Below are 25,880 nucleotides of genomic sequence, written 5' to 3' on the forward strand. Positions count from 1 at the left end.
CTAGCTAAAGACAGACCAATATATCAAATTAAAAAATATATAGGTGCCTGGAAATATTAATCTGGAGTATTTATCAATTGCATGAGTGTTCTGGATGATGCGTAAGCCCACATGGCCCTTCAGGCCTCTCTTCCTTGATGAATTAGATGCGTTGCTCATGGCTAAGTGCACAACCATCTTTTCTTGTTTTTCTTCCTCTGGGACCATCTGGCTTCTTGTATATCCTGCCAGGCTGTTGGCATCAGATTCACTGTAGTTTCCATCCAGCATCATAGTTTTTGAATGAGGTATTCCACATGTACATGGAAACTAGGAACACAAACAAGAAACACAGCTGAACACTGGAAGAGCACATTAACAACAGAAATGGTGTCTTTCTTTTAAGAGTTTTCTCAGCTAGTTCTGTTCAGCCTTGCTGTCTTGAGATTCCTTGTTTTGCATTCTTTGTGCTTACAAACATTCAAAGGCAAGATACAGTTTTATCTGTGTCAATGGGTTATTCAGTACATGTTATGGAAAAAGAGCCAAGTTCTGTTTCACAGATAAATGCATTTCCTGTGTAAAACTGGTTTTAAATGAAGGCAAGATTCAGTTAGAAGTCCAGTGTGAAATCCCAGCTCTGTTTAAGTCAATGTCAAAACTCATATTGATTTCAGCAGCGCCAAAGTGCATCCCACAGTGAATACAGGTAGAATTTTGAATAGCAAATACTATATTCGCACAATTAAAATCTGTATGTTTTCTTTCTCAGCAACATGGATTATATGAAATATGAAATAAAAATGGATTCCAAAACCTCCTTTCTGTGAGGGGCTGCTGCCTCTGATTCCCCACAGATTGTTCTGTCTGCTTTCCTCACCCAGTAACACTTTGCCTCCAGTTCCCTCTTCTGCCAGCTTTGATGGTTGGATTATTCAAGGAATTGTTTATATAAGTTCAACTAATGTAGTAAAGGATATATACACACAAATACAGTATATTCAGGATACTATTGGAAAACTCCACACTGAAGACTTGCTTCTCAATTTAACCAACAGCTTGTATTGCTTACTGAAAGCCTGGAAAATGATTTATGAACTGTTTTCTGTGTTACAGTCATAACCAAATGCTTTGATAGCAGCAGATGGTGTTAAGAAAAAAAATCTGACAAGTTTGTAGCCTGTTTGCTCTAACACGTTAGTCCTATCACTCTGGGAACTTTTTGGAGCACTTCATGTGTACAGTTGAACAACTGGGTTTTAAGACATACTTTATGCAAAGCAGGTGTACATGCAACTTGAGGGTTTTTTTGTTCCATAAAGAGATAAGCTTAGTTTTATCTCTCTTCAAAGATAAATCGTATCTCTTTTATCCTCCTCTCTCAAACAAAACAACAAAAAAAAAAAGGAAAAAAAAAAAGAAAAAAAGAAAAAAAACAACCAACCAAACCAAACCAAAAAAAAAAAAAAAAAGGAAAGAATTATGTTAGACACTTTATCATCAACTGATGACAGATCTGGGAGATGGTGGGTGGAAGGGAAAGCAGTTAAAGGCAGCAGGCTAATTGTTGCAGGACCTAACAGAGAAAGTACATTCTGCAGATGTACTTTTAGCCCCCAGTTCCCTTGTTGCAGTTCCTTTGGTTTAATGTGCTGTGTGCTGACAGTCACCCAAGTGGACAAGGGAGCCTAATGTACTAGAAGGCCACCTCCACACAGTCTTAAATCATACCTGTCTCCACAAACACATACACACACAAGGACGCTGCATAATTTCACCCTGCAGCAATTTTAGTCTCTGTCTACATCAATAAATGAAATACTGCCAAAGAGTGTCCCTAGGCATGGGAGCTTAACTGACAACACTACTGAAGTGTCAGAAAGGTCTCTGGCCTCAATTTTGTCCAGGCCAACAAGCTCCAAAACAATCCTGTGTTTGGTTTGTGAATTAGCTGGGCACTTTAAAAATTGTGAGCATAAACTTGGCTGTTAGAGTATGCTTGGTCTCACAGAACAATGCTGCTAATACACCTACTGAATGCAACAGAAAGACCAGGCCAGCTTTAAATATAAATGAATAAATAAATAAATGGCTAAACAAGATCAGTTTTCCTCACCTTTTCCCGGAGCTTCCTCTCCTTCCGCTCTTGCACAGTGGTCAGGTAATTCACGGCCGCATATTCCAGCACCGAGAGGAAGACAAACACAAAACTGACCCACAGGTAAATGTCCACTGCCTTGATGTAGGAAACACGGGGCATGGAGGCGTTCACCCCCGTGATGATCGTGGACATGGTCAACACGGTGGTGATCCCTGGAAAGAACCAAGAGAAATAAATGTTACTAGCTGATCCAGTCCATAGGGCTTTTGCCTCAAGAAAAAATAGAATTATGCTCTACAGAATGTTCTGGCAGATAATAGATGTGAAGTATTTGTTGATAAGTATCTCTTCTGGTGATGCAAAACTGCTTTACCACCTGCACTTTGTGCATATGAAGGGCTGAGTTTCAAGGAAACTCAGAAAGCAATCTGACCTCTGGTCACAGCAAAAGAGGATTTGATCTAAGTCACGGGCACTATAACAGGTGTGCAATGAAGATAAAATTAATACTTTTAATTGTGTGGTAGAAAGGTTTTATATTAAAGAGTGCAAACGAATGGCATGATGTTTTTACCTCTAATACTTTGCAGTTTGAGCAGTGGGAATTAAAAAGTTTTGAAAACCACCCCCATGCTACCTATACAGATGCGTGTATGTGTAGCTATTTGTATGTAAATATATGTGTGTGTGTGTGTCTGTGTGTATATATTTCAATAGATATAGATAAAACCCTGCAAAATAGTATATGCTTACTTTGGGTAGTCATGGAGACAAAAATATTTACAAATTGTCAAAGCCACTTAGGTAGAGAAATGTAGCCAAAAAGCATTGACAGCTACTTCAACCTTTTCAAAGTAGTGACCTCTGCAAATACAGTTAGTGTTGTTCATTTTATCATCATTTTCTCTTTTATTTCTTCCTTTTTTTTTTTTTATATCCATTGAACAGACTTCTTTCAGTGGAGTAGATTCTTGGCTGCCTCTTCTCATATGTTTGCTGCAGTGCACAGCTTTCTAATTGAGACAAGGTGTGGGGCTAAAATACTGTTTTATGTTTTTAGTATTTGAAACCTTACATATCAAAATTCAGATATTTTTCTTTCTCTAATCTTTGTACGGAGTAATAAACAAATCATTTATTTCTATTCTCAGATGAAAGCATTTCCTCCAGCTCTGGCAAAGACAAAGCTCCTCCTGATGGGTCTTCAGATGTCCAAAGATGCAAAGTGGTGTATGCAGGATTTTCAAGCCTTCTCCTTCCCACTCCTTCAAATGAGAGACATCCCCACTCCAAAACCCCTGGATCCTCAACACAAGGCACACTTGGTTGAGAAGACACACACCTGGGCAGGATTCTGCTCTGGATCCAACTCTAGGCACTGATGAAAGCTATAACAGAAGCCTTAACCTCTGTTCAGGTGCTTAAACTGTAAAACATGACCCTCACTGACAGCAGCACGCGTCTCAGCACTACAGGACTGGGCAATGGGATAAAATCTTGGTTCACTGACGCATGAATTATGAAACCTCTCTTCTCTGCCCACTTTTCTTTTTTAAACCACAGCTCTCTCTGTCCTGAACTAAATATAGAGGATTGCTTGGCAATGACGGACAAACTGCAAGTTTTGCAAGATATTAATCATCAGTTGCTTCCCCAAAAACTTTAACAGTTCCCTTTCCTGCCAAAACTTTCACATTCAAAGATTTTCACACAGTCGGGATTGCTCTTACCCAAAGAGACTCTGGCAGGTACTGCTCGGCGGTCAATCCAGAAGGACACCCAGGACAACATGACCATCAGAGTGGCAGGGAAGTAGGTCTGGAGCAAGAAGAAGAAGATGTGTCGGCGTAACGTGAAGTTGATGTAGAGGCGATTGTACCATCCTGTGAGAAAGGAGGAAAGGCAGAATCAGTGAGAACAGCCCAAATGGCAGGTGCAGCCAGGCAAGATCTTCCTTTTGATCTTTCATTTCTAGAGGGTAGAGAAAAGGCACACTGATCCTTCAAAACGTGAGTTGTCCGGACAGTGGAGGCTGCATTTCAGTGTCACACAATCCTACAGGAGACAAGTGCGAGAAGGAGTTGGACAAGAGCCCTCTCACTAGCAGCCAGTATAGCATTAGCAGTAGCTTTAGCAACAGCAGCAAATCAGAAAAGTCCAATACCTGTGCTACTGTAGAAAGCTAGTCTTGATGTGGTGTGGAATTTTTGTATCAAAAACTGAGACAAAGAAATCTTCTCATCCGTTTTCAGAGATTCATTCCCATTTTTCCAATACAGCATCAGATCTTCATCAGTGTAAGCATCTTAGGGAAAGAAAAAACACAATGTAGTGTGGTTTTAGCTTGGAGGGGGGGAAAAAAAGAAAAGAAAAAGGATTAATAGATCTAGAGAACAACAGACAACAGATTAACAAACAGAAAGTGGTCTTTAATGTGAAGCAATACCACAAAAAAGTTTTCTAATAACAGTGAGTGAAAATGATCTTACCATATGATATAGCAGGGCAACAACAACAAAACAACATGGCATCCTGATTCAGGGAAACACATTGTCTTTTTTACTCTATATTGGTAAAACTACAGGAAAATATGATACTTTTCTGAGCATCACATATCAAAGATCAAAGTATTGCTAACTCATGAGAATAATTCAGGAAATAGCTATGCGTAAAATGGCTGAATTTAGAGGAATGGGGAAATGCAGATACCTCAAGCTGTCTTGGAATGACAATGGCAAAAAACAACAAGTGTGATTTGAAGCAAAAATCTAGAAATGTTTGAAGACTGTAAGTGAAAATCTTAAGGAGTTATTTGATATATTTGGTGGCAGGAATGGGGAATGAAGGGGTTGTCAAGGTGGCTGGGTGCTGGAGCACAAGGTGTAGGGGGGTTCCACAAAATCCAAAGCTGCATCAAAAGATTCTTTCCAAGCAAGTAAAAGGCAACTTTTTCATGATGAGGGCAGTCAAACATTTGAATATGTAGCACAGAGAGGTTGTGGAGCCCTTATTACCTTGCAGATGTTTAAAACCCACTGAGACACAATCCTCAGAAAGCCACTCTAAAGTTCTCCCTGCTTTGACCATGTTTGACCAGCTGGTCTCATTATCAACCTAAAAACTAATATAAATTATTGCATAATTCTGTGGTTCTATTGGTTCTAAAGGAAAATTTCAATTAAATGGCTGAGAGGACTTCAAAACAGTTAGACATAAGTCTTAGCCCAACCTGGAGAAAGTTTACAGAACAGCCATGAAAATTTTACTGTTCATTTTCTCCACAGAACAACTCCTTCCCAAAGAAGCTGACCCCAAGCCACAGAGTTTGCAGGATCACGATTATCATACATTAGCCACGTGGCTGATGAAATTTAGAGAAAATCAATGATCATTATACTCTACTTTGTGCTGTGACACTTGAAGGCACCAGCTGCCAGTCAGCAGCAATGAACAGAACTCAACTTCTCCCCCAAAATTTCTCATCAGCAAGCTGCTGAGAAACAGTATATATTGAACACTTCTATTGATTTTGTTTGTTTGGTTGTTTGGTTGGTTGGTTTTTGTTTTGTTTTGTTTTGTTTTGAAAGTGCCATCTACCAAAATTCATACAAGAATGCTTTCTGTGCCAATTCCCATGTCTTGCAGCATAAGGCCCAGATGTACAAGCCAATGAGTCAATACAAAGACTATCAGTGACTTTGGTGAGCTTTTTTTTCAGGCTTTAAAATAGACTGTATTCTGAAACATGTCCAGTTGATGTGAGTGCAGCAGCTCTGGAGCAGGCCTAGCTAGGAACACAGGTACCACGTACAGCTTTCCAGCTCCAGAGAACACGTCTGAGAGTCCAGGGGGAAGCGGCTGAAGTCCATGTTGCACATGGCTGTCACTGTGATCCTAGGAGGCAAAAACGAGAAAGGCTGTTTTCCATGAGGAGCAATGAAGGGAGAACATTAAGACACACAGGCAATTTTACATCTTTAAAGCCAGCAAAAATCCCCAAGAAAATGCCTAGCAATTCTTCAAGTAGTAGGGAGATGGATTATACTCAGAAACTCCAGTGGAAACTGTAATTTCAATACCTGTCAAGGAACTAAAGTACTGTCTTGGACATTACAGTAATACTAATGTCAATACAGATATTTCCACCATGTTTTATATCCAACTATTTCCCTAGAAGGCAAAAACAAAAGAATAACTTCACCATTTGTGTGTCAAGGTCTTCTAATGTCCAGTTTGCTTAAGGTTTCCTCATTTTCCCTTTGATCACTCTCCTCTCTAGTCACACCAACAATAACCCAAACCTGAGGAGCATGACCAGCCTTACTGCAAGACAAAAAATTCCTCCAGTATAGATATTATTAAGGCAAAAATAGTTTATTTCTGTCCTCAGACCAATTCTTTATATCTGTGCAGTGCATTTCTGTGGCAGGGGGTGTAAGATGGGTGCAGCTGTATTTCAAGGTATGAGATTTGCCTCTGTTAAGTTCACATCTTAGCTAAAGAGCTGCAAAAATCACAGCTCCAGTTTTTAAATGAGTCCACTTGTGCAGAAGATTTTGTAACAGGTTTTTCAGTGGGTCGCTGAACTTGCTCTCGTGGATGGTTTTGCAGACGAGCTCCCAGTTTTAGTAGGGGCAAATCAGCTGTGAGTCATCATTACAGAAGCTGACTTCTTTTGGCTGTGACCATTTTCTAGATTCATTGCAGATGTCTATAAACAGCTGTTCTTTTGTTCAAGGGACCGTGATCCAAAACCTACGTATTCATCACCCCAGGAAAGCACATGCTGTTTCTTTTAACTATAAACTAGAGCAGAGTTTTGCCATGTGAGCCAAACTTAAAAACTTCTGTGTGGTACCTTTGTCCTTTCCAGTTCCAATAAAGTATCTTTAACATCTTTAGGTGCTTAGTTGAGTTGTGAGCAGTCAGACCTTTCATGCAATAAATGGCTTCAAAAGAGGGAAAGTGTTCCTAGATGTTTGGACAAGATGGGATTTTGTAGCTCAGTAGGACTCGGCAAAACGGAGTGCCCTTATAGTACATCTCTCTTTCTTACACATGTTTCTTTGTGGTTTTAATAATTTGTCGAGGGTTTTTCAAATAAATTAGAACTGTGTTTGGAATATGGATCCAGTGAACTCTAGGGCACCCTGGTTTGGTTGGATATTGTCCTACTTAGGAAGATACCATACACTATGCTTATTCTTTCAAAAGAAATAGCCCCCTGACTGAACTGAATAAATAAATAAAGTAATAAATAAGTAAAAACACTTTCATAGCTTTTGAGAAATATTTTACCATAACTAAAGTGAGTAAGTTCCAGAAAGGTCCTAGAAAGGAAATCCTTGTGCCATGAAACATTAAAAGGTTGCTGTACATTGAGGGCAATTTTCCTGTCCTGGGGAATGTCCTTTTGTCTGGGTTCTTTATTTTTTCTCCTCTGGCAGTGTATTTTTCTTTGCGTCCTTTTTTGTGTTCATCTGAAGGAAATGCAATCAGCTGGGCTGTGCCTCCAGATTCTTCCAGCCAACAAATCTGCTAGAAAATTGGGGACTCCAGTGTGTCTTTAGTACTGCTGTTTCAGCTTCAGTAAACTTAAACCTTTACATCAACATAAAAATGAAACAAACAAACAAACAAACAAAAACAACCTTTTTCCAGACAAACAGGAAGCAGAATAGGATAATTATAGAGGTCACCATCTGGTACATCTGCAGCTTCCAGTTTAATCACACACTGACCCCAGGATGAACATCCCTGCTTGACTAAGCCTTCCTCTGACTGCACAGACTTAGGGGAATGCTTCCCTCAGGGAGATTATCCTGTTACTGCCCACAACGTGGTCTCTCGCAGTGTCCTGCAAAGCATCTGGTACTGGAGATGCTGGAAACGGGGCTCTGCATCAGCTGTGGGAGCAGCAGAGTCAGCAGCAGCAGTTTTGGTGGTCATGGTAGCCACACTGGGAGCAAAACTCACAGCAAAGCTCCAGGGAGCGTCCAGGAAGCATGGGGCTGTGCCCTTACCTCATGCTGTAGAGGACGTGCCCGTCGGGGAAGACTCGCAGCATGATGTTGTCTGTGGTCGTGTCGTGAATGAAGGACCTTTTGGAGTGCACGAAGAAGACGTCTGGGACCCAGATCTTCTTCACCAGCCTGCCGTCGAAGGTCATGCTCTTGTTGGTGGTGCTGGGGAATGAGAGGCGCTCGTCCTTCCAGTAGTGCCTCAGGTACAGAGTCATGGTGAAGTCCTTCAGGAAAAAGGGAGAGAGCCAGAGAGAGGGCTGTCAGAGCTGCTTTTCACATCTAAAACACACCAGAAAGAAAACTCACTCCCAGCAGGCAGATGAAATCCATCCCCTCTGGGCTTCTGCTTATTTTCTGGAGCAATGCTCATTGTGAATAGATAGTCCTGACAAAATAATTTCAGCCAAAACAAGGCATAAATCCACAAGCAGTGGATTGTAGTGCCCAGGAAGGCGGTCCTGAAGGAGACACGAACATGCCCTGAGAGAAGCAATGCCCTGCTGGGAGGATTCTTCAATCCCAGCAAAATTATCCTCAAGGACTATGGCCCTGAGAGTACATTGGAGAGGAAAACCTTTCGAAATAAGCTTAATGGTCAGGCTAAACGCTACGTAACTTACCCCTAAAAGAACTGAACTGTTGCAAGCAGCAGCCAAGCGGGGGAAGCGTTTTCCCTACCAAACAAGCGTATAAATAAAGCTCTCTGCTAAGCTCATCGAGGGGGCAGGAGCTGCAGCCACACGGAGGAAAACATCTGCTTGCTGATCCCAACCTGGCAGCTGCTGCATTCAGAGCTGCATCTACTCCGTTATGCCGAGAGATCAAATACACTTTTTTCTTTATATTCCCAATTAAGCAAGTGGTTACGGGAGCTGTAGCTGTCAGTCCTGGGCAAGCAGCAGCCCAGGCTCAGATCTCTTCCTAACCACTCAGCAAATGCGTTTTAAAACCACCACCACCTCCTCCTTTCACTGACGACAAGCCATCATCTAACCCGACTTTCCATTTCAGAGGGCTCCTCTGGCAACACTCTCGCACTGCCTGTGGGTTTTTCAGGAATATATCAAATACATCAATATATGTACACATTTGCAAAGCTGGAGGACACCCCAGCTTCCTCTCCGACCACACTGGAGACCCACCAGAGGGTCACTTCTGCTCGTCCATGTGCACTGGCAGCTTGTTCCCTTCTGACCAGCACACATGCTCGGTACAAACTGAAACAAGGGGGTTATGTCACAGCCCATGAGTAGGAAAGTCCCTTAGGAAACAAGTTTTGTAGAGAACCAGGAGAACAATAATACCTGCTGGAGGCACAGCAAGCATACAGAAGTACACGCCCTGCATCTGGCAGCACATTTTGTGTTTGTGCCATGCTCTGGGCAGCCTTGAGAGCATCCCCCACTATCCCACATCGGTCCTGGATGGACCAGTACCATTTTTAAGACCACGTGCTTTAACCAGCCATGGCTGCTTTCTTGCACTGTCTTGCAGGTGCAGCAGGTTGTAGATGATGATACTTCGGTCTGGTTGCTTCTTGGCACCAAAGCTGGGGTAGGTAAAGGCTGCCTGACCAAGGCCAGCCAATTTCTAGGACCGCTAACCTTCAGAGGGCTTCAGAAAAGCCCTGCCTGCAGCATGGAGATGGGGAGAGCAGCCTGGTGCACACACAGCCAGCCCGGTTCCCTGCCCATGCGGACAGCTTGTTGTCCTCTCCACAAACACCCACTCACCTGCTGGGACAGACCGCTGGAAAAAACAAACTAAGGTAACCCAGGCCGACTTTGCAGGGCATCCTTCCACCCCAAAAGCAAGTCAGCAGCTGCTGTGGGAAGTGCTTGTCCTGCGCTGGGAAATGGGGATGCAGAGTTATTGTAGATAGCTAAGGGAAAGAGAGCTGGCCTCACAACTTTCTGACGGGCAAGATTTCTGCTGAAATCAGACACTACTCAGAGAAAATATTGAAAGCTATTTACTTGTGCTACATCGGCCTCTGTGCAGCTGTGACATTGTCCTGGTATATTAATGCTCCAAATCTTGCAACAGCCTTTTCCTGTGCTTACAGCTCCCTCACATGCTTCATTGCATGCATCCCCCAAACCCTCTCTTTCAATAGTCGGGCAGGCAAGCCCCATTCTTGTGAAGATGTAATTGCATTGCAATAGCAACCTAAAGCTCTTCCCTGACATCTTCATATTTTGCCTGGACACCTCCAGATATGGTGCCCAAGAACGAGGAGGAAACAGCAGGAGGAGGAAGAAACCAAGAAGCTTCCTCTTCTCCTCTATGTTCCCCTTCCCAGTTTGCTTTCAGTCTTTTTATTCCACTTCCTATATCCAAAACCAGCCAAACAAAAGGAAAATGCTTGCTCCTTTCACTAAAAACACCTTGAAACCAGTTGAGGGTTAAACTGCCTATATCATTTCCTTTTTTTAAGTAATAAAAAACAAAGATACTGAATCACAGCTGAACTCAGTGCAAATTTCTTGAACAGGGACAGTGACTGAAGAGTAATTCCCCACCACCAAATTCCACTTGGCAGAAATGGTTCAGCTCCCTCCTGACAGTTCCCAGCCATGTGTCCCAGCAAGGTTACTCCTAGTGATGAAGACACAGAAGCAGCTTTTTCTTAACTATGATACCAATTTATTTTTCTAACACACCTCCTCAAATCATGCATTTGAAGCAAATGAACACAAAGGTTCCCTAAGGAAGAAGGCTCTTGGAAATAGCATGGCTTACATGAACCTGACCATATACTTTCAAATATTCATGTGCAGCTGTTTAATTTTTTTAGCTGTGATAGAGTCTTCATAGCACTGATTATTCTCCTATTTACGGTCCCTTTTTCCTTTGTAGTTTAAATCTTCATCTGAAGGTACAGAGATAAGCCTTTAATCACCATCTGGTTTTAGCAAGTCTCTTTGTATTTGCCAAGCACTGCCATCACTTTCATGTGACCGATAATTTGAAACCCGTTGAATTTCAGGTGGGAGGGACTTTTTGTGGCTAGGAATAATCGAGCCTTAAAAGAGGATTACGTACCATGTCAACCTCAGAAATACTGTCCAAACTTTCAACTTGCACATCCACCCCAACAGGAATTGCAGGGCCTGTAGGAGAATGAGATTTATATATGTAAATAACTGTTCTTTTATATCAGCTGCATTTAATTAGCACTACAAGGTAGCGTGCAGAACATTTCTGAGCTTATGGTATGCTTTCCTGCCCATGATCCTCGAACAGGGGGGCAGGGAGCAGAGTCAGTGAATGACAGCAGTGCGAGGCCCTTGTGAAATGCTCGATTCTCTTCCCCTTAGCATGCACTCTGTCCAGCTTGGATAAAACATCTGCATTTGTTCTTAAAAGCTGAGCCAGCTCATTGTACATTTTACATCTTTATACGAGCCAATTTAGCCCCAAGAACAGGGAGCTGAGAGGGAAAAGGTGCAAGCAACGAGATCTTCCTTGTGGGTTTCTCATTTCTTAACAACACGTGCTACATTAATCCCTCAAGAGCCCATCACCATTTTCATTCATATGACCCACTGATGATGTTAAGGGTTTTTCACAGCTGTTCTAAAGTTAGCAACCAGGGAATTCACAAAGAGTAAATGAGCAGAAAGCATCCCATAATAGAGGGAAAATCCTCTGCTCCTAGAAATGTTGCATCAAAATTTCACTGTAGACTGCTGCAGCTCTGCAGATGTGTGGGACTTGCCCAGCAGAAACGAGGCATCTAAGAACTATGGTGGCCTTCACGAAGGTTTGCAAGGATTTTTAGGACTTAAATGTTGAACCTGACCAGAAGCTACATGACAAGTAAGAGGCACCAGAGTCCTCTTCTGGATCTAGATCAATATTAGCACCTGGTGCGTCCCCACAGGCCATCGGTGCTGGGCTGGGTGCAGGCAGCCTGCAGCAGGCCCTGTGGAGCAGGCCCCGGCTCCTCAGCACCACCAGTCCCAGTTTAAGTGACTGCTGCCCCCAGCAGTGAAGCTGAAACACAGCCAGCCCAGCACCTTCAGACAATTCCTAAACGCTTACAAATGCCTGCATGTCACAGTCAGACACACTGCCGTGCACTTTCCCTGGCTCTATTTTAGCTGCTTATCCACTCCAAGGAATCACTGGAGGCCGAGGAAATTGTCTCCCTGCTGGTATTCAGTTCTCTTTCTCCCACATACTCCCTGAAACTGGGAAAACCCACAAAGCCCCTGCCTGCATCAGGTGCTGAAACGCAGACCTGGTGTCACAACTGCTTCCAGCAGCAGGGCTGAGAAGTGCTGATGGTTATTCCTCTTGCATACGAGGCTTCACAGTCCAGGAGTGCTCATTTAACAGGTAGGAACAGGTCCCCAGATTACACTGTCGACAGCTTTCAGTGGAGGGTGAAGTCACATAGAGTATGGCTCAGCTCACCAAGCCCACAGAAAATTAACCCATCCAAAACCAACATCATAACTCATCAGAGAGAAGCAAATCCACAGCTAAATCAGAGAGATCTTTTCCTTGGCACCCTTGTCACGAGTCCTCCTGACTTGCTCCTTGCCTTGGGAGGAGAAATGGCTTAGGTCCCCTGCAGCTGTGTCATTCCCACCGTGCCATCCCACAGACAATGACCAGCACCTGGCCCTTCTGCCACACCACAAATTCGTCATCTCCTGGTGTGGCTGGAGATAGCAGTGGCTTTGTTAAGTGGAAATACCATGCCAATAGCCTTGTCCTCTTCAGTCGAGTAGTTGTGGAGGAAGATAAGCCTTAACAAGCAAATGAGTTCTTTGAGTGCTGTTTTTAAGGAGTCTGTTGGTTAATTCTGGTCCTTTCAGTTCACCTAAGAAGTGATGTTACATCTCACTACAAACCCTGCCTATCTTACACCCCACAGCTTCCAGACTGCAAGAGGCACTTTCTGCGTGTGGATGCTTAATTTAGCTGTCTTTCAGGAAATTGCCAGCCATCCAAAGTCTATTTACTGCTGCAATTTCCGCGCTTGACTGAGCGCTAATCATAGACTTAAAAACAGAAAGAACACCAACAACAGAAAAACCCTGCCACGTTGGTGTTTGTCCCTCTCTTCTGTTTCTTCCCTATCTGCACTTGCAGATAAAAGACCATGTCCATGTTCAGAAGAGACAATTCTCTTTTTTCATGTTCCTGCAACAAACGTTTAGCTCAGCTCCTAGATAAGCAGCAGTTACCTCATTGCAAGAGAAAAGCCCAAGGTTCATCCTGAAGCTGCCGTGACAATTTATTATTTACAGTTTGTTAAAATGAAGTGTATCCAGTGTGAAGTTGGACAGTCTGGAAGGCCCTAGAAAGAAGAAACTTGAGGCTGTGTTGTACATCAGTGAAAGTAGTTTTTTTCTTCCCTGCAATTAATTATTAATTTGATGGATGATAAAACAAGGAGTAGAACAGAGATGGAAAAATTTTTTGAACTCTGTGTTCAGACACGAAATCCTTAACTCAGTACAAAGATGACACTGTAGAACTTACTGATCAGTGGAAATATTTACTCTGCCTTTCTTTAGCACACTCCTACTACAAGCATCAGGAGAAACTATTGGTTTTCCCTTCTCCTCTTTCAGCATGTGGGGCTGAGGTGATGAGAAAGCATGTAAACAGTAAGAAGGGGATGCTGAGACACCAAGACCCCAAGGAGGAAGCTGCAACAAGAGGCTGGGCTGGGCAGGATGAAGGATAAATCAGCAAGTCCCTTCACCAGGTGATGGCTATAACTAATAATGATGATTAATTCAAATGATGATTAATGCTAATTGCTGTCAGTGTTACTGCAAGGGTGACAGGAGGAAGATGCTGATGCTTGGGAGTGAAAGTGAGCAGGCAGCACAAACCACTGTGCAAATAGAGCAGTGTGCAGCACGAGCTAACTTGTGTAGGCAGAGAGGGGTGAGTGAGAGACAGAACTTTAGGCAAGGACATGTGGCATGCAAGGGATGTGCACAGAGACATCACCCATGCTTGTACAGACTGAGAAAGCGAGGTGTGAAAATGAGATGCTTTGTGAGATCCTGGGAAGACTTTTAATCCTGTCTTTCTGCAAACTAAATTGTTCAACCACTGGGGCTCCAAGTTCTTCCCCAAATTCATCGCCAAATGCCACCAGGGATGACTAAACTGACAAAATCTCTTTACTGGGAGGGAGCAGAGGATGAGGAAGGTGTGAATGGGAAGGGGAAAAAAAGCTGAGATTGCACCTGGCACACCGAGCAGGTATACAGGGAACAAGTAACTGGCACCAAAAGGAAAAAAGTCTTCATCACCTAGCGTTTACTTCTCATACACAATATTTTGTCAATATTTTTTTTCCTTTTTTTTTTTTTTTTTTTTTTTTTTTTTTTTTTTTTTCCCCTTCAGAGATGGGAAATACAAAGGGGTCAGCTTGGAGATCACAAGCAGGAAAAGACCTAGACACTGTAACATTGGAGGCATCTCAAAGATCAGGCTTCTCTCTAGCACAAGTGATAGGAAGCTAAATGGATTGCAAAAGTGGTGGATTTAGCCAAAGAGAGGAAGCAAGGCTGCTTTGCTCAAAGCCTGTAGCCCAGCAAGGTTTGCAGATCATGCTGAAGGGTCTCTGAGAAGCGTCAGCCAAATTCATGGAGTTATTCAAATTAAACATGAGCTCAAGTATTTATAGATCAAGGTCTAGAGATAAATTGTATAACCTTGACATTTCTTCCAGAAACAGCAGACATATCAACATCAGTCATCTCCATCACTGTCCACAGCAATATCTTGCATAACACAAATCCTAATTCAGCAGGACTGACACAGCCAGAAAGGGGAAAAAAAAAAAAAAAAAAAAGAAAAAAAAAAAGTCAGACTCCTACTTACAATACAGAAATGAACTAATCTATATCCATCTATAAACTACTCCCCTAGCATCTCAAACACGGCACAATGGCAGCTTCTAAGTAACCTCAAGACACTTGTGCAAGTCATTAGCAAATTTGACAATATTACCATTGAAAATTGAAAACTGGAGATCATCTTTTTGAAGAAGATATTTACGTTTGCCTGTTGAGAGGGGATTTAAGCAATCTGCAGCGCAATCTGAGGCTGATGAGAGCACTTAGGATTTACTTGTGATATGTCTTCTGTGAAGACAGGCTGAGGGAGCCGGGGTTGTTCAGCCTGGAGAAGAGAAGACTCCAGGGAGACCTTACAGCAGCCTTCCAGTGCCTGAAGGGGGCTGCAGGAGTAATGGGGAGGGACTCTGTCAGGGAGTGGAGTGATAGGACAAGGGAGAATGGCTTTAAACTAAAAAAAAAAAAAAAAAAAAAAAAAAAAAAAAAAAAAAAAAAGTTTATATTAGACATTAGGAAGAAATTCTTTACTCAGGGGTGGTGAGGCCCTGGTGCAGGCTGCCCAGAGGAGCTGTGGATGCCCCATCCCCGGAGGTGCTCAAGGCCAGGCTGGATGGGGCTTTGGGCAACCTGGGCTGGTGGGAAGTGTCCCTGCCCATGGCAGGGGCTGGAATTAGAAGGTCTGTAAGGTCCATTCCCATCCAAACCATTCTGTGATTCTGTGATATGACAGAGCACCATTACACCCCATCACTGTAGACGTACACCTTCCAAAACTGCTCCAGTAACATCTTATTTCTCTAAATTCCCTTGTGACAGTGTCTTTGCCTCATACCAAACTTGGATATTAGAACGACACGGAGGAGCCAGCCTGTCAAGGCATTTGTGGCTCTATAGGCCTTTATTCCTTTGCCAAGCGCATGACCTGATATCCTGAGGACCAGTGGTGAGCGCACTCCCTCATTTCTCTTCCCTTTGCAGAAAGGTGCTGAGTTTTGTGACCTACTCTTCAACAAAAGCCACTAAACATTCAGCTTAGGTGCTGCCCATAGCAAAGACCCAATACAGAAGGCCTTTAACAGAAGATTCACTTTGCACCTGCACTCAGTGGTCAGATGGGGAGAACAGCCAACCCAAAGCTCAGACACAACAAGCCACCATTTTGGGTGGGTCCTGACACCAAGGTGACTTTGTGGCTTGATTCACCTTGCAAAAACTCCATTTGAATGCCAAACTCTGTCCCAGGGTACACAGGACATCCAGTCTGGGGCTAGGTAACCTCTCAAGGGAGCACAGAAAGTTTCCACAAGTCCAGCTGAGGAACAACTTCAGAAGATGCCTAATGTCAAAGCCTGTCACATCCCAACCATCTTGGCCTCTAAAACCACCCACTGAGGAGCAGCAAGAACACTGCAAAGGGCCAAGCAGTTCCTCACACAGCAGAAGCAGGCACTGGCCACAAACTTGATGTTGTTTGGTTTTTGTTTTTGTTTTTGTTTTTTAACACTACAGCAGGTTTTGGAAGATTGGGGGAAACGTGCCAAGCACCGTGAAAATGCCTTTAGACAGTTTTCCATTCCTGTCCTGAGACTAAAGCTTCGTGACATCTCTCATTTATCTCTTTGGCAGTGTTTTCAAAGGCTTGGTGTGTTTCTCTGAGTCAGTCTCTCCGTCCCCTCCTCTATCTCTGAAGGACTGAGGCAGACTTAGGCCCCGAGATACAAATATCTACATGTGAAACAAGCAGGTCTGAGACTTTTTTCTGCTGCCAGGGATTTTGCAAATGCCTAAAGTCTTGTAAATGTTCCTAAGAGATCCCCAGGCTGTAAAAGCCTTCAGGGTTCCTGCGTGTTTGTGTATACATAACACACACGTGTGTATATTATGTCTGGGGCCTTCATGCACTCAGCAGCTGCCACAAAATCACTGATGGCCTGTCATCGAGGGAGAGGTGAGTTTTATTCCAGCCCTATTGTGTCAGTATTTGTGACACAAACCCCAAGTGAATGTCTGATGCTTCATTCATCCCACCACTCATCCGCCCTGACAGAAATACTGCCCACGGAGGGCAGCGAGGACAGGGCGGTGGTAGGCTATCAGGCTACGAAGAAATGTGATAAAAGTACAGCACGGGGCTGTTCCTAGGCAAAAAAGATATGGCTATTTTAAGTATCATCTAAAGCTGCTTATTCACAAGCTCCCTGTAAAATACGAGATGTCATAGATGAAATGCTTAAAATGGATGTTCAAGGAAGGCAGCAAAACAAACATTTACATAATCTTTAAATATTAATATTAGTAAATAATACCTGAACATCTGCTAGCTCGTACAAGGTCACTGACATGGAGATAACTCCCCAAGGGTCAAACCAAACACAGTTTATTTTAGGCTGTGGACACTACTTTGGGCACCAGCAAAGCAAAAATCTTTGTCATTTACCACCGTACCCAATGGCCTGTCTCTAATGGGCTGAGAGCAGGCGGGACAGTGGTGCTCACTGGGCTGTTAACAGCACAACTTACACAACGCTCGCCTGCTCGCTTGCTCTCCACAAAATATACTTCTTGAAAATCCTTTCACTTTCCTCTAATGTTTTTCTTCTGTTTCATCTTGCACAGCCTGGTCACAGCTGTGCTGGGCTGGCAGCTTGCTGGCTGCCCTCTGCAGACCAGCAAGCATCACCGTAGGCATGATAAAGCAGCTACAGGCTCCATCCCCTTTTTATAGCATTCATGAAGTTGTAGGCTGGTCCACCAAAATTTTTGAAGGCTAACAGCCTTCAAAACAGTACATTATTTCACTGCTGAGCACATTATTTCACTAAGCTTCAGAACCATCACATTTACAGTATTGGATTTTTCTTTTTTTTTAATAAACTAACATATTCACAATTTCCTTATGATGTGGTTGGTTTATTTTTTCCAGTTGAGCTGCTTTTTCCCAGTTGGAACATAACATCCCAGTCCCAGCGCACTGTCACAGGGACAGACTCTCCATTAGGCCATGGCCCCTGAGCTGCCCTCAGAGAGCAGAAAATGTCTCAGGGCAGTGACCAGTTGCAGTCACACACATCCCAGTGGCTCTTCTGCACTGCTTCAGCAGTAAAAAGGCCTTCTTACTACATGCAGGTCAGACTACTTCAGTTTGACTGGCATTACTGCAGTAAAAAGCTGAAGGAACTCACAGTGCATAGCAAAACACCCCGTGTAACTGTTTATGTCTGCTTGGTGTCAGCTAGGCACAGAGATAATCCTCATGGGCTCCGTGACACTGAAAAACAGCAAAAATGAGATGTCTGCAGAAATACTGTGCAGTGATGACACTGGAAATCAAAATCTACACCATCAGCACAGCAGAACAAAACCCCTCATATTCCCCTGGTGGACCCCAGAATGGCTGAGGTTGGAAGGGACCTCTGGGGGTCATCTTGAACGTGCCCCTGCTCCAGAAGGGACATCCAGGGCAGGCTGCCCAGGACCACATCCAGGAGGCTTTTGAAGATCTCCAAGGAGGAGGCTCCAATGCCTCTATGGGCAGCCTGTGCTGGTGCTCTGATTCCTGCACAGTAAACAAATGCTTCCTCGTGTTTAAATGGAGGCTCCTGTATTCTAGTTCATGCCCGTTGCCTCTTGTTCTGCCACTAGGCATCACTGAGATGAGCCTGGCCCCATCTTCTTTGCACCGTCCCTTCAGGTATTTCTGTACATAGATGAGAACCCCCTGACCCTCCTCTTCTCCAGGCTGACCTGTCTGAGCTCTCAGCATTTTCTCATTGAAGGAGGTGTTCCAGTCCCTTCATCATTGGGATGCTCACAGCATCCCAATCTTTAATGATTTGGGTTTCTAATGTTTTTGAGGCACGTGCTTTGAAGCTTTTCTCTACTACCTGTACCACTAGAAATATTATCTCTCTATACTTTTGTGTGTTTGTTTACCAGCACCTACAACTGCATACAACCTGGCTGGAGAGGAGGTACCAGCACTGAGCCATGATCTCTCTTTCCCTAACCAGCTGGTGAAGAGACCCACCTTAAGCAGCACGTGCAGCCCCCTCTAAAGGAGCAGGGATGCCCAGTGCCTCCTGAGCCAGCTCCCAGACCTCAGCCTGGAGGTGGATTTGCATGTCTGGGTTTGTCACCAACCCCGCCCAGGGGAGATTTCCCTCTATTATACCCTGAAGACAATTTAAGGCAAACTCTTCTACTTTAGAAACTGGACAGGGTAACATTGTGCTTCCTTTGAGAAGGCTGATGACAAAGGATGCAGTATCAGCCATTTAGCAAAAGCTTTAGAAAACTGTTTTTAGCTCTGGAGGGGCTTGGTTATTGAACGAATCAGAAAAGGAGGCCAAGAAGGATTTTCTTGCTGGTGTATTACCACATTTTTCATCCAGGCACATTTTCTGGCACTCCCCTACACCTGCAGTAGTGACCCTAGAAAGATCAGGTGAGCATGTTCCAGTAGCTGGATACAACACGAGACAGAAGCAAAGGTGACGGAGGCCTCCCTATTGATCCTGTGGTTGCTCTTGTGGAGTCTGAGACAAGATTTCCTCTGGACAAAAATACTTCATTTTTTCCTAGCAATGAGACCCACCTAACGAGCTTGTTACTATGCAGCTCAACCGAGTCAACTGAGAAGCTTTTTGTGACTTCACAGCTACAAGTGGACATTAAAACCTGCAGCTTGGTCGTCTTCCCAAAAGAGAGAAATACCTGCCAGGAAGCTCAGTCAGACTCTGGGGAACACTAGCACAAAGGACTTGGCGTTAGCAGCAGGAAGGAGTGCAGCTGCACAGAGCGCAGAAGGCAAGGGGGAGGGGGTGAGGCCTCTCTGAAGCACCTTGAGGTATCTCCTGAAACCATACACGTCCTCCCCCTTCACACTGGTGTGAGGGAGAGACATCTGGCTAGAGGCATGGTTATTATTTTTTTTAAATAAATGAGCACAAAATTAACAGAACCATTTTTTTGTTCTCACCTCCAAAGGCCGGCCGCATGGTGAAGTCATGGTCATCGACTCTGAGAAGCTGCTCTGTCTTCCCTTTCCGAGTTTTGGTCACGTCGTGGTTCTTCTTGTAGATGTGGCTGCAAGAGAGAGCAGCGGCTGATTGCCACCTGCCAGGATTCACGGGCCCTGCTAAGGCTGTCGGTGCTACGGTACCATGAGAAGGGTGAGTTTTTGGTAGGGGTCACACAATGTCATACGTTATTCTGGGGCTATCTGCCCCATGAGTATCAGCTGCTGGTGCAGACACAGAGCTCTGTCTTCTGGCTTTAAACAGTGACAAAAAGTCACTCATTTCCATCCACAGCAGCAGGAAAAGAGTTTTTGTAATAAAGAAGTCAGCAAGATACACTTCACTTTTCTGAATATTTAGGGGGAGGTATAAAATAATCAACTCTTTATTTGAAGATCGGGGATTATATGAGGACAATAGAATAAGGATGAAAGCAAGCCCCTGGTGAAAGCCACTGGAGTGGCAGGAGTGGATAAGTAAGCACTTTCAGAAAACCCCATTCAGCAGCCCTGGCCGTGCCCCAGTGGTGCAGGAAGGAGGGCTTGAACCATCAAATTCCTCAACCCCTTTGCTCGAGGCATAAGTTCTGACACAGCTGTAAATGTTGACACAATATATAACATACCACGTGTCAGCCACTTAGTAAAAGTGGCTTTTATTTATTTTAAACAATAAATAAAAAGAACTACATACAAAAGGGTTAAGATGCATTTGCCTGTGTGGGAGGAATATTACTGGCTGGTAAAGAACAAACATCTTGGAGACAAAAATAAAGGGATTACTCTAGTAGGTACAAAAAGTACGAGTAAATTAGGATTCTAATCTTGATCAAAAATTCAGAGCTTACAAAACAGCCTCCACTCTTATAAGCATGGCTGTGGAAAGCCTGTGCATGTGCTCAGGAGTCATTAAAATACAAATCATGATGCATTTTTTTGGAAAACCTAGGGCTGCTGACAAAGCACCCCACCCTGCCTCTCCTGCAAACTGTCATCGAAGAACGATCTTACCGCGTCTGCTCAACTTTAACCCCTGTGGAAAGACCCAATAGTGGTGAGACACTGCTCAGGGCACCCTCTCTGTCCAAAGGGTGAAAAGCCAACAACAACAGTAATAAAGCAGTAAACACTCCGATAAAACTTTGGATCACATGCTGTACGAAAAACCCTGACAGCATCATAAGGCCATCGTGTAAATCGATGGCACAGCCTCCTGGCAGGACCAAGCTCCCATCAACTCATTTAAAACCATCAAAGGGCACACAGGAGTAGCAAAGAAAACTCGGGGGGCAGAGGGGCTGGGGACGCTGGCAATGGTTTAGGGAGAAGGTGGAGATATTCAGGAGCTTCCTGAGAAAGGGGTGGTGTTTAACAGCCACCACACAATCATCAGGTCCTCCCCGTCCCTGCCCTGCACATCCCGGATGATTCAAAATTTACAGATGCAGAGGTCTGTCATCTAATTACGAATCCATTTAAACCTTTTACAAAGATTTTTCATAGAGTAAATCCAGTGCTCGCTGTCTTTAACATATCTGATTATAGGTTTGGCAGGGTTTCTTTCTGCTTTCTTCATATGCTTTCTGCAGTGTACAACTGTTCATTTAAAGCCACCCACCTTCTTTGCACTTGACTCTCCATTTTTGCTTGTCGATTAGAAGAATGTCTTTTAACCATAAATAAGTAATAATAAAAAAAATCTGTTCTATTGCTGTTCATGTTTTTAGTTTGCTTGGAGCGAGCTTTGTGCTGCTGTGCCCTGGTGGTTGTCTTCTGCTTCTGGGACCCAGCCCAAGGCCGGTGGCGCAGCATGCCCAGAAAATTTACTGAAATCCTCCAAATCGCTACCTGCTTCCAAAAATCTTGGTAGGAGGTCTTTAGCTAACAGAAGTTGAAAGCAACTTCTGGCTCAAACACAGAGTTTCTGCTGGCTGAAACGTGAGGCAGGGGTGCGGGAGTAAGCGAAAGTCAGGGGAGAGCTTCTCCTTGAGCAAGTGTTACCCACTCAGCATGGTGAACAAGGTTCCCTTCCCACAGGGAAAAATAACACATTGCAGAATGTAACACCAAGCAAAAGAAGAGATTAAGATGCAGAGGCAACTGTTCAGCTGGCATTTCTTAATTTGGTTCCAAACTTCACAGCCCTAACTCTGCCACAGCGTGTTCTTGTCCTGTGGAGGCACAGGATCAACAGCTTCTCCATACACACTTAGAGGAGACCTGTCCCAGAGCCTGAAGGAGCAGTGAAGCCAAGCACTCAGCAATCCCTGGCAAAAACCTCTACAAAGTGTTCAAGCAGCGAAGGGGAGGCCTGCACTCACGCAACTCAAGCAAGATTCTCAAAACACCATAAAGAGCTTCAGATCAGGTTGATGTATCACATTAAAAGGCAAAAAATATCAAACTTCTCAAACGTAGGCTCCCAAACACGGGAATAAATCTTCTTGGCTAAGTCACTGCTGTAAAATAAATCTGCTATATTCCTCATGGTAAATCATCAAGAGAAATACGAAGCAGAAGATGTGATGTAGTTACTAAATAAGGATGCTGTTCTCATTTCTCTTACACGATTAGAAAACCAGCATGGGAACAGGTTTTAATTTGCTTTTACTAGAGCAGGCCACTGTTCATAGCTGATTTAGACACTTTATTTTTTATAGGTAACTGGAAATTTAAGCTATCTATGTCACTGCTCCATACACTCAGTTTGGTAGTATAGCAGAATTCTCTGTATTTAAAATATCATTCATATTTGACACTTCCAAATATTTGATTATTTTATACTTTTAAATAAGTACGTTGCTTGCTATTTGAAAGGATATGTACTGTTTTGTTACTGCAAAGTAGATGATCTCTACCGTATGTGAATGGTTTGCAAGAAAATGCTAATCTCGAATGCCCCAGAAATAGAAAAATTTTCAGAGTTAAATGAAAGATTTCATTCAATAATTGAGATTCTGTTGAAATCATTGGCAAAACTTCAGACAGCTTTCAGATTTCAGGATCAGGCCCTGGCTGTTTCAGCTTAATAACATTTATGTCACTGAAAACATATAGACTACTGTATTTTTCAAAAAGGCTGTATAAATCTAAGAACACATTGGGGACTCTGCTTTCAGTTGTATCACAACATTTCTTTGCAACGTGTGCAAGTGACAATGCTCCCTCTAAAATAAAAAAGTTCAGTGTAATACAGAAAAAACAAAAAACAAAAAACAAAACAAAAAAAAACCACACCAAAATAAATAAAAAGATGAAGCTTTACAGCCATAGAGAAGCCATTTAATAAGGATTAACCCAATTTTATTTCTGAGCCCTTGGAACAATGAAAAATCTTGTAAGATATAATTGCCCCTGGATGACATAACCACAAAAAAGGATAACATCCTTTGGGCTGTCTGGCAGGTTTGGAAGATTATCTTTTCTAATGTAAACCTCTGGTCAAATCTCAGCAGCATTAAATCTAATAAAGTTTACCAACACCTTTAACTCTTTCTTGTGCATTTGCTTGACTAATATATATACAAATTTTTAATTTCCACATATTTTTTTCAAAATACATCTAGAATTTCACAATTCCTGGGTAATTTTCTGTGTGTTGTTAATGCCATGCATGCAAAGCAACACCCCAGGTTGTTTGGTGATAGCACAAGTGAACAAAAGCAGCTCAGACAGTCCGACAGAGCAAACAGCCTCCTCTGGAAACACTTGTGTTGGTCTGACACTGAGGAGCAGGTAGATTTGAACATCTCTGTTCATTGTTCATGTTCAACATCCCCAAATTCTCTCTGCAACTGGGCTATTCACACGCGTCTAAGAACACCTTTACCACAGAACATGCAGAAGTTGTCAAGGAGGCTACAAAACCCGCCTCATTTACCGCATCCTTACACAGTTAAAAGCGAATATGGTATCAGAAAGTATTCAAAAATGTGATTTGTGAAGCTGTTCTCGCTATAGACACAGACACACTGACAGGGCAGGTTTTAGGACTGTGCAATACTGTACTTATACACCGCAGGAAGAGAAACGTAGGTATTACAATAACCCGTACCTGGCTTTCTGCACCTCCAGCTGGCTTGTCCACCTCCTCCTCCTGTGCTTTCTGCTTTCCACAAGAAGAACCAAGCAGAAGATCAATAAAAGGAGCTTTGTGAAATAAGGCATGCTGCTGGAAGCGGCTAGACACGCCGTGCTGCCGTAACCCACCGCGGCACGAGTCCCCCCGGCTGCGAGCATCGGAGCGCCGCTAATTCCAGCATCGCCTGGCTGCCAGCCATCGGCAGCAGGAGCGCTGCGCTCCCGATTTCATACTTCAGACAGGCTTTCAAGGGCTTCTCCCTCCGAGCTTTCCCCTCGCCACCGCCTAACGATTGGCCACCGCTCCCAAAGTTTGCCTCGCCAAACATTCCCGCTGGGTCCTAGAGGATATTTGCTAAAGCCATTACATAAAAACTGCAATTCGGCACGCCGGCTTTTTGCTCAATCCCCTAATCTCAGGACGGTGCTATCCTTCTGCCAGACTGTGTAAAACCGTGCTGTCCCTTTTCATCAGGCTTTCCAGCTTTTCTGTTCGTTCACATGGTGACTTTTTCAACCGGGAAGCGACTGTGCCATCGTGTTTCAGCTAAGTATGTTTCACAGTGGCATACGTAATGCCATGGTTTTACACCAGTTGAGGTTTTTTTTTTCCAGTTTAGTCAGCCTGGCTCTTTATGCTGTTGAAGATAAAAGATGAGCTATTTCCACTGAAAACGGTTTTATTTATTGTTAACTTTTAGAGAAAGATGAAAAAACAGAAGCCCCCAAGTACCTACACATGCAATAGATTCTTCACATAAATTAACAGCTACCATTTATTTTTCCAAACAAATAGTGGTACAGCGAGGTGTTTTGTTTGAAATGAAAACTTGAAATAAACCTGAAAAGCTCCAAAGCAGCTCTTTTATTAGTCACAACAGAGAAGCAGTTTTCAGAAACCATTATAAGTTGTTTTCCTAACAGCACCTCCACAGATGGCCTCTCTGCAGAGGACTTATCTGCCCTGGTCATGAGAGGGGTGACGAACGGGTACAAGAGCAGAAGTCTGACTGGAACAGCAGCGTGGCTCTAGGAAAAAAAAAAAAAAAAAAAGGAAAAGAAATGTGCATTCAAAGCAAAGCTTCCCAAGGAGCAGGAAGGCCAAAACCCATCTCTGCTGTTCTGTGTGCCCAACCCCTTTCACAACGCTTCCCTGTGAGCCCAGGTTTGCCATTTTTGAATGGAGCAGGTACTCGAACAAGAAACCAACCAGGAAATTCAGTACTTTTATTTTAAGAGGCTACGGGACCTGTAATTTTGTTTAGAAAAACATTTCTAACAAAATAAATATACAAATAGGAAACACATCACTTACATAGAGGACACCAAGCTGTTCTGCAGTGGAATGTGAACTGTTTAATAAAACCTTTCTTTTTTTAATCTTTGTTCCACAAACAGGACTATCAACAATCCACAAGTGTCAAAAAAAAAATTGTTTTTCATTTTAGATTTCAATAACCCCTCTTAAACACAGAATGGGCTTTACTTCTTTTAGAAGTTGTTATAGCTACTTTAATGTTTCAAAACACTAATGCACACTACATTTAATGAAAGTTAGGAGAGCTGTAGGTAGCTTAATAAATACTGGCTTAGAACCACGATGAAAACCTAGCTTAACTCAGTGTTATTTACAACAACAACAAAAGATCAGCTGAATTCCACTGTCGTTTAAATAAACATTCTAGAGTGCATTAACATCAGAACACAGGTGGAAAATTATTCCACTGATTGCTTTCCTCTACTTCACTGCAATACTTAAGATTCCACAAACAAACCCTCTTAAAACCTTAACAGTTTTCAGTCTACCGCCCAAATGTATGATTTCACAGCATCCATGAATATCT

At 43.2% G+C, this 25,880-nt stretch overlaps 1 protein-coding gene across 1 annotated transcript; it reads right to left on the reverse strand.

Moving 5' to 3' along the window:
- GABRR2 (gamma-aminobutyric acid type A receptor subunit rho2) lies at nucleotides 1–24,138 on the reverse strand. The gene is made up of 9 exons (XM_032185023.1): nucleotides 24,011–24,138; nucleotides 19,918–20,024; nucleotides 11,149–11,216; nucleotides 8,104–8,327; nucleotides 5,892–5,974; nucleotides 4,245–4,385; nucleotides 3,811–3,963; nucleotides 2,096–2,292; nucleotides 1–309 (listed from the first exon to the last, which is right to left on the reverse strand). The coding sequence occupies exons 1-9, from the start codon at nucleotides 24,121–24,123 to the stop codon at nucleotides 1–3; spliced, it is 1,395 nt and encodes a 464-aa protein (XP_032040914.1). The 5' UTR covers nucleotides 24,124–24,138.
- Nucleotides 24,139–25,880: the final 1,742 nt, after the last annotated feature.

The sequence above is a fragment of the Aythya fuligula genome, chromosome 3 (genome assembly GCF_009819795.1).
Source record: "Aythya fuligula isolate bAytFul2 chromosome 3, bAytFul2.pri, whole genome shotgun sequence".
Classification (NCBI taxonomy): Eukaryota; Metazoa; Chordata; class Aves; order Anseriformes; family Anatidae; genus Aythya; species Aythya fuligula.

Coding starts and splice junctions, on each gene's coding strand:
- GABRR2 (XM_032185023.1), bottom strand. CDS start 24,123: ATGCCTTATTTCACAAAGCTCCTTTTATTGATCTTCTGCTTGGTTCTT. Junction 11,217..19,917: donor CATGCGGCCGGCCTTTGGAG/GTGAGAACAAAA, acceptor ATTCTCCTACAG/GCCCTGCAATTCCTGTTGGG. Junction 310..2,095: donor AGAGGAAGCTCCGGGAAAAG/GTGAGGAAAACT, acceptor TTGTGTTCCTAG/TTTCCATGTACATGTGGAAT.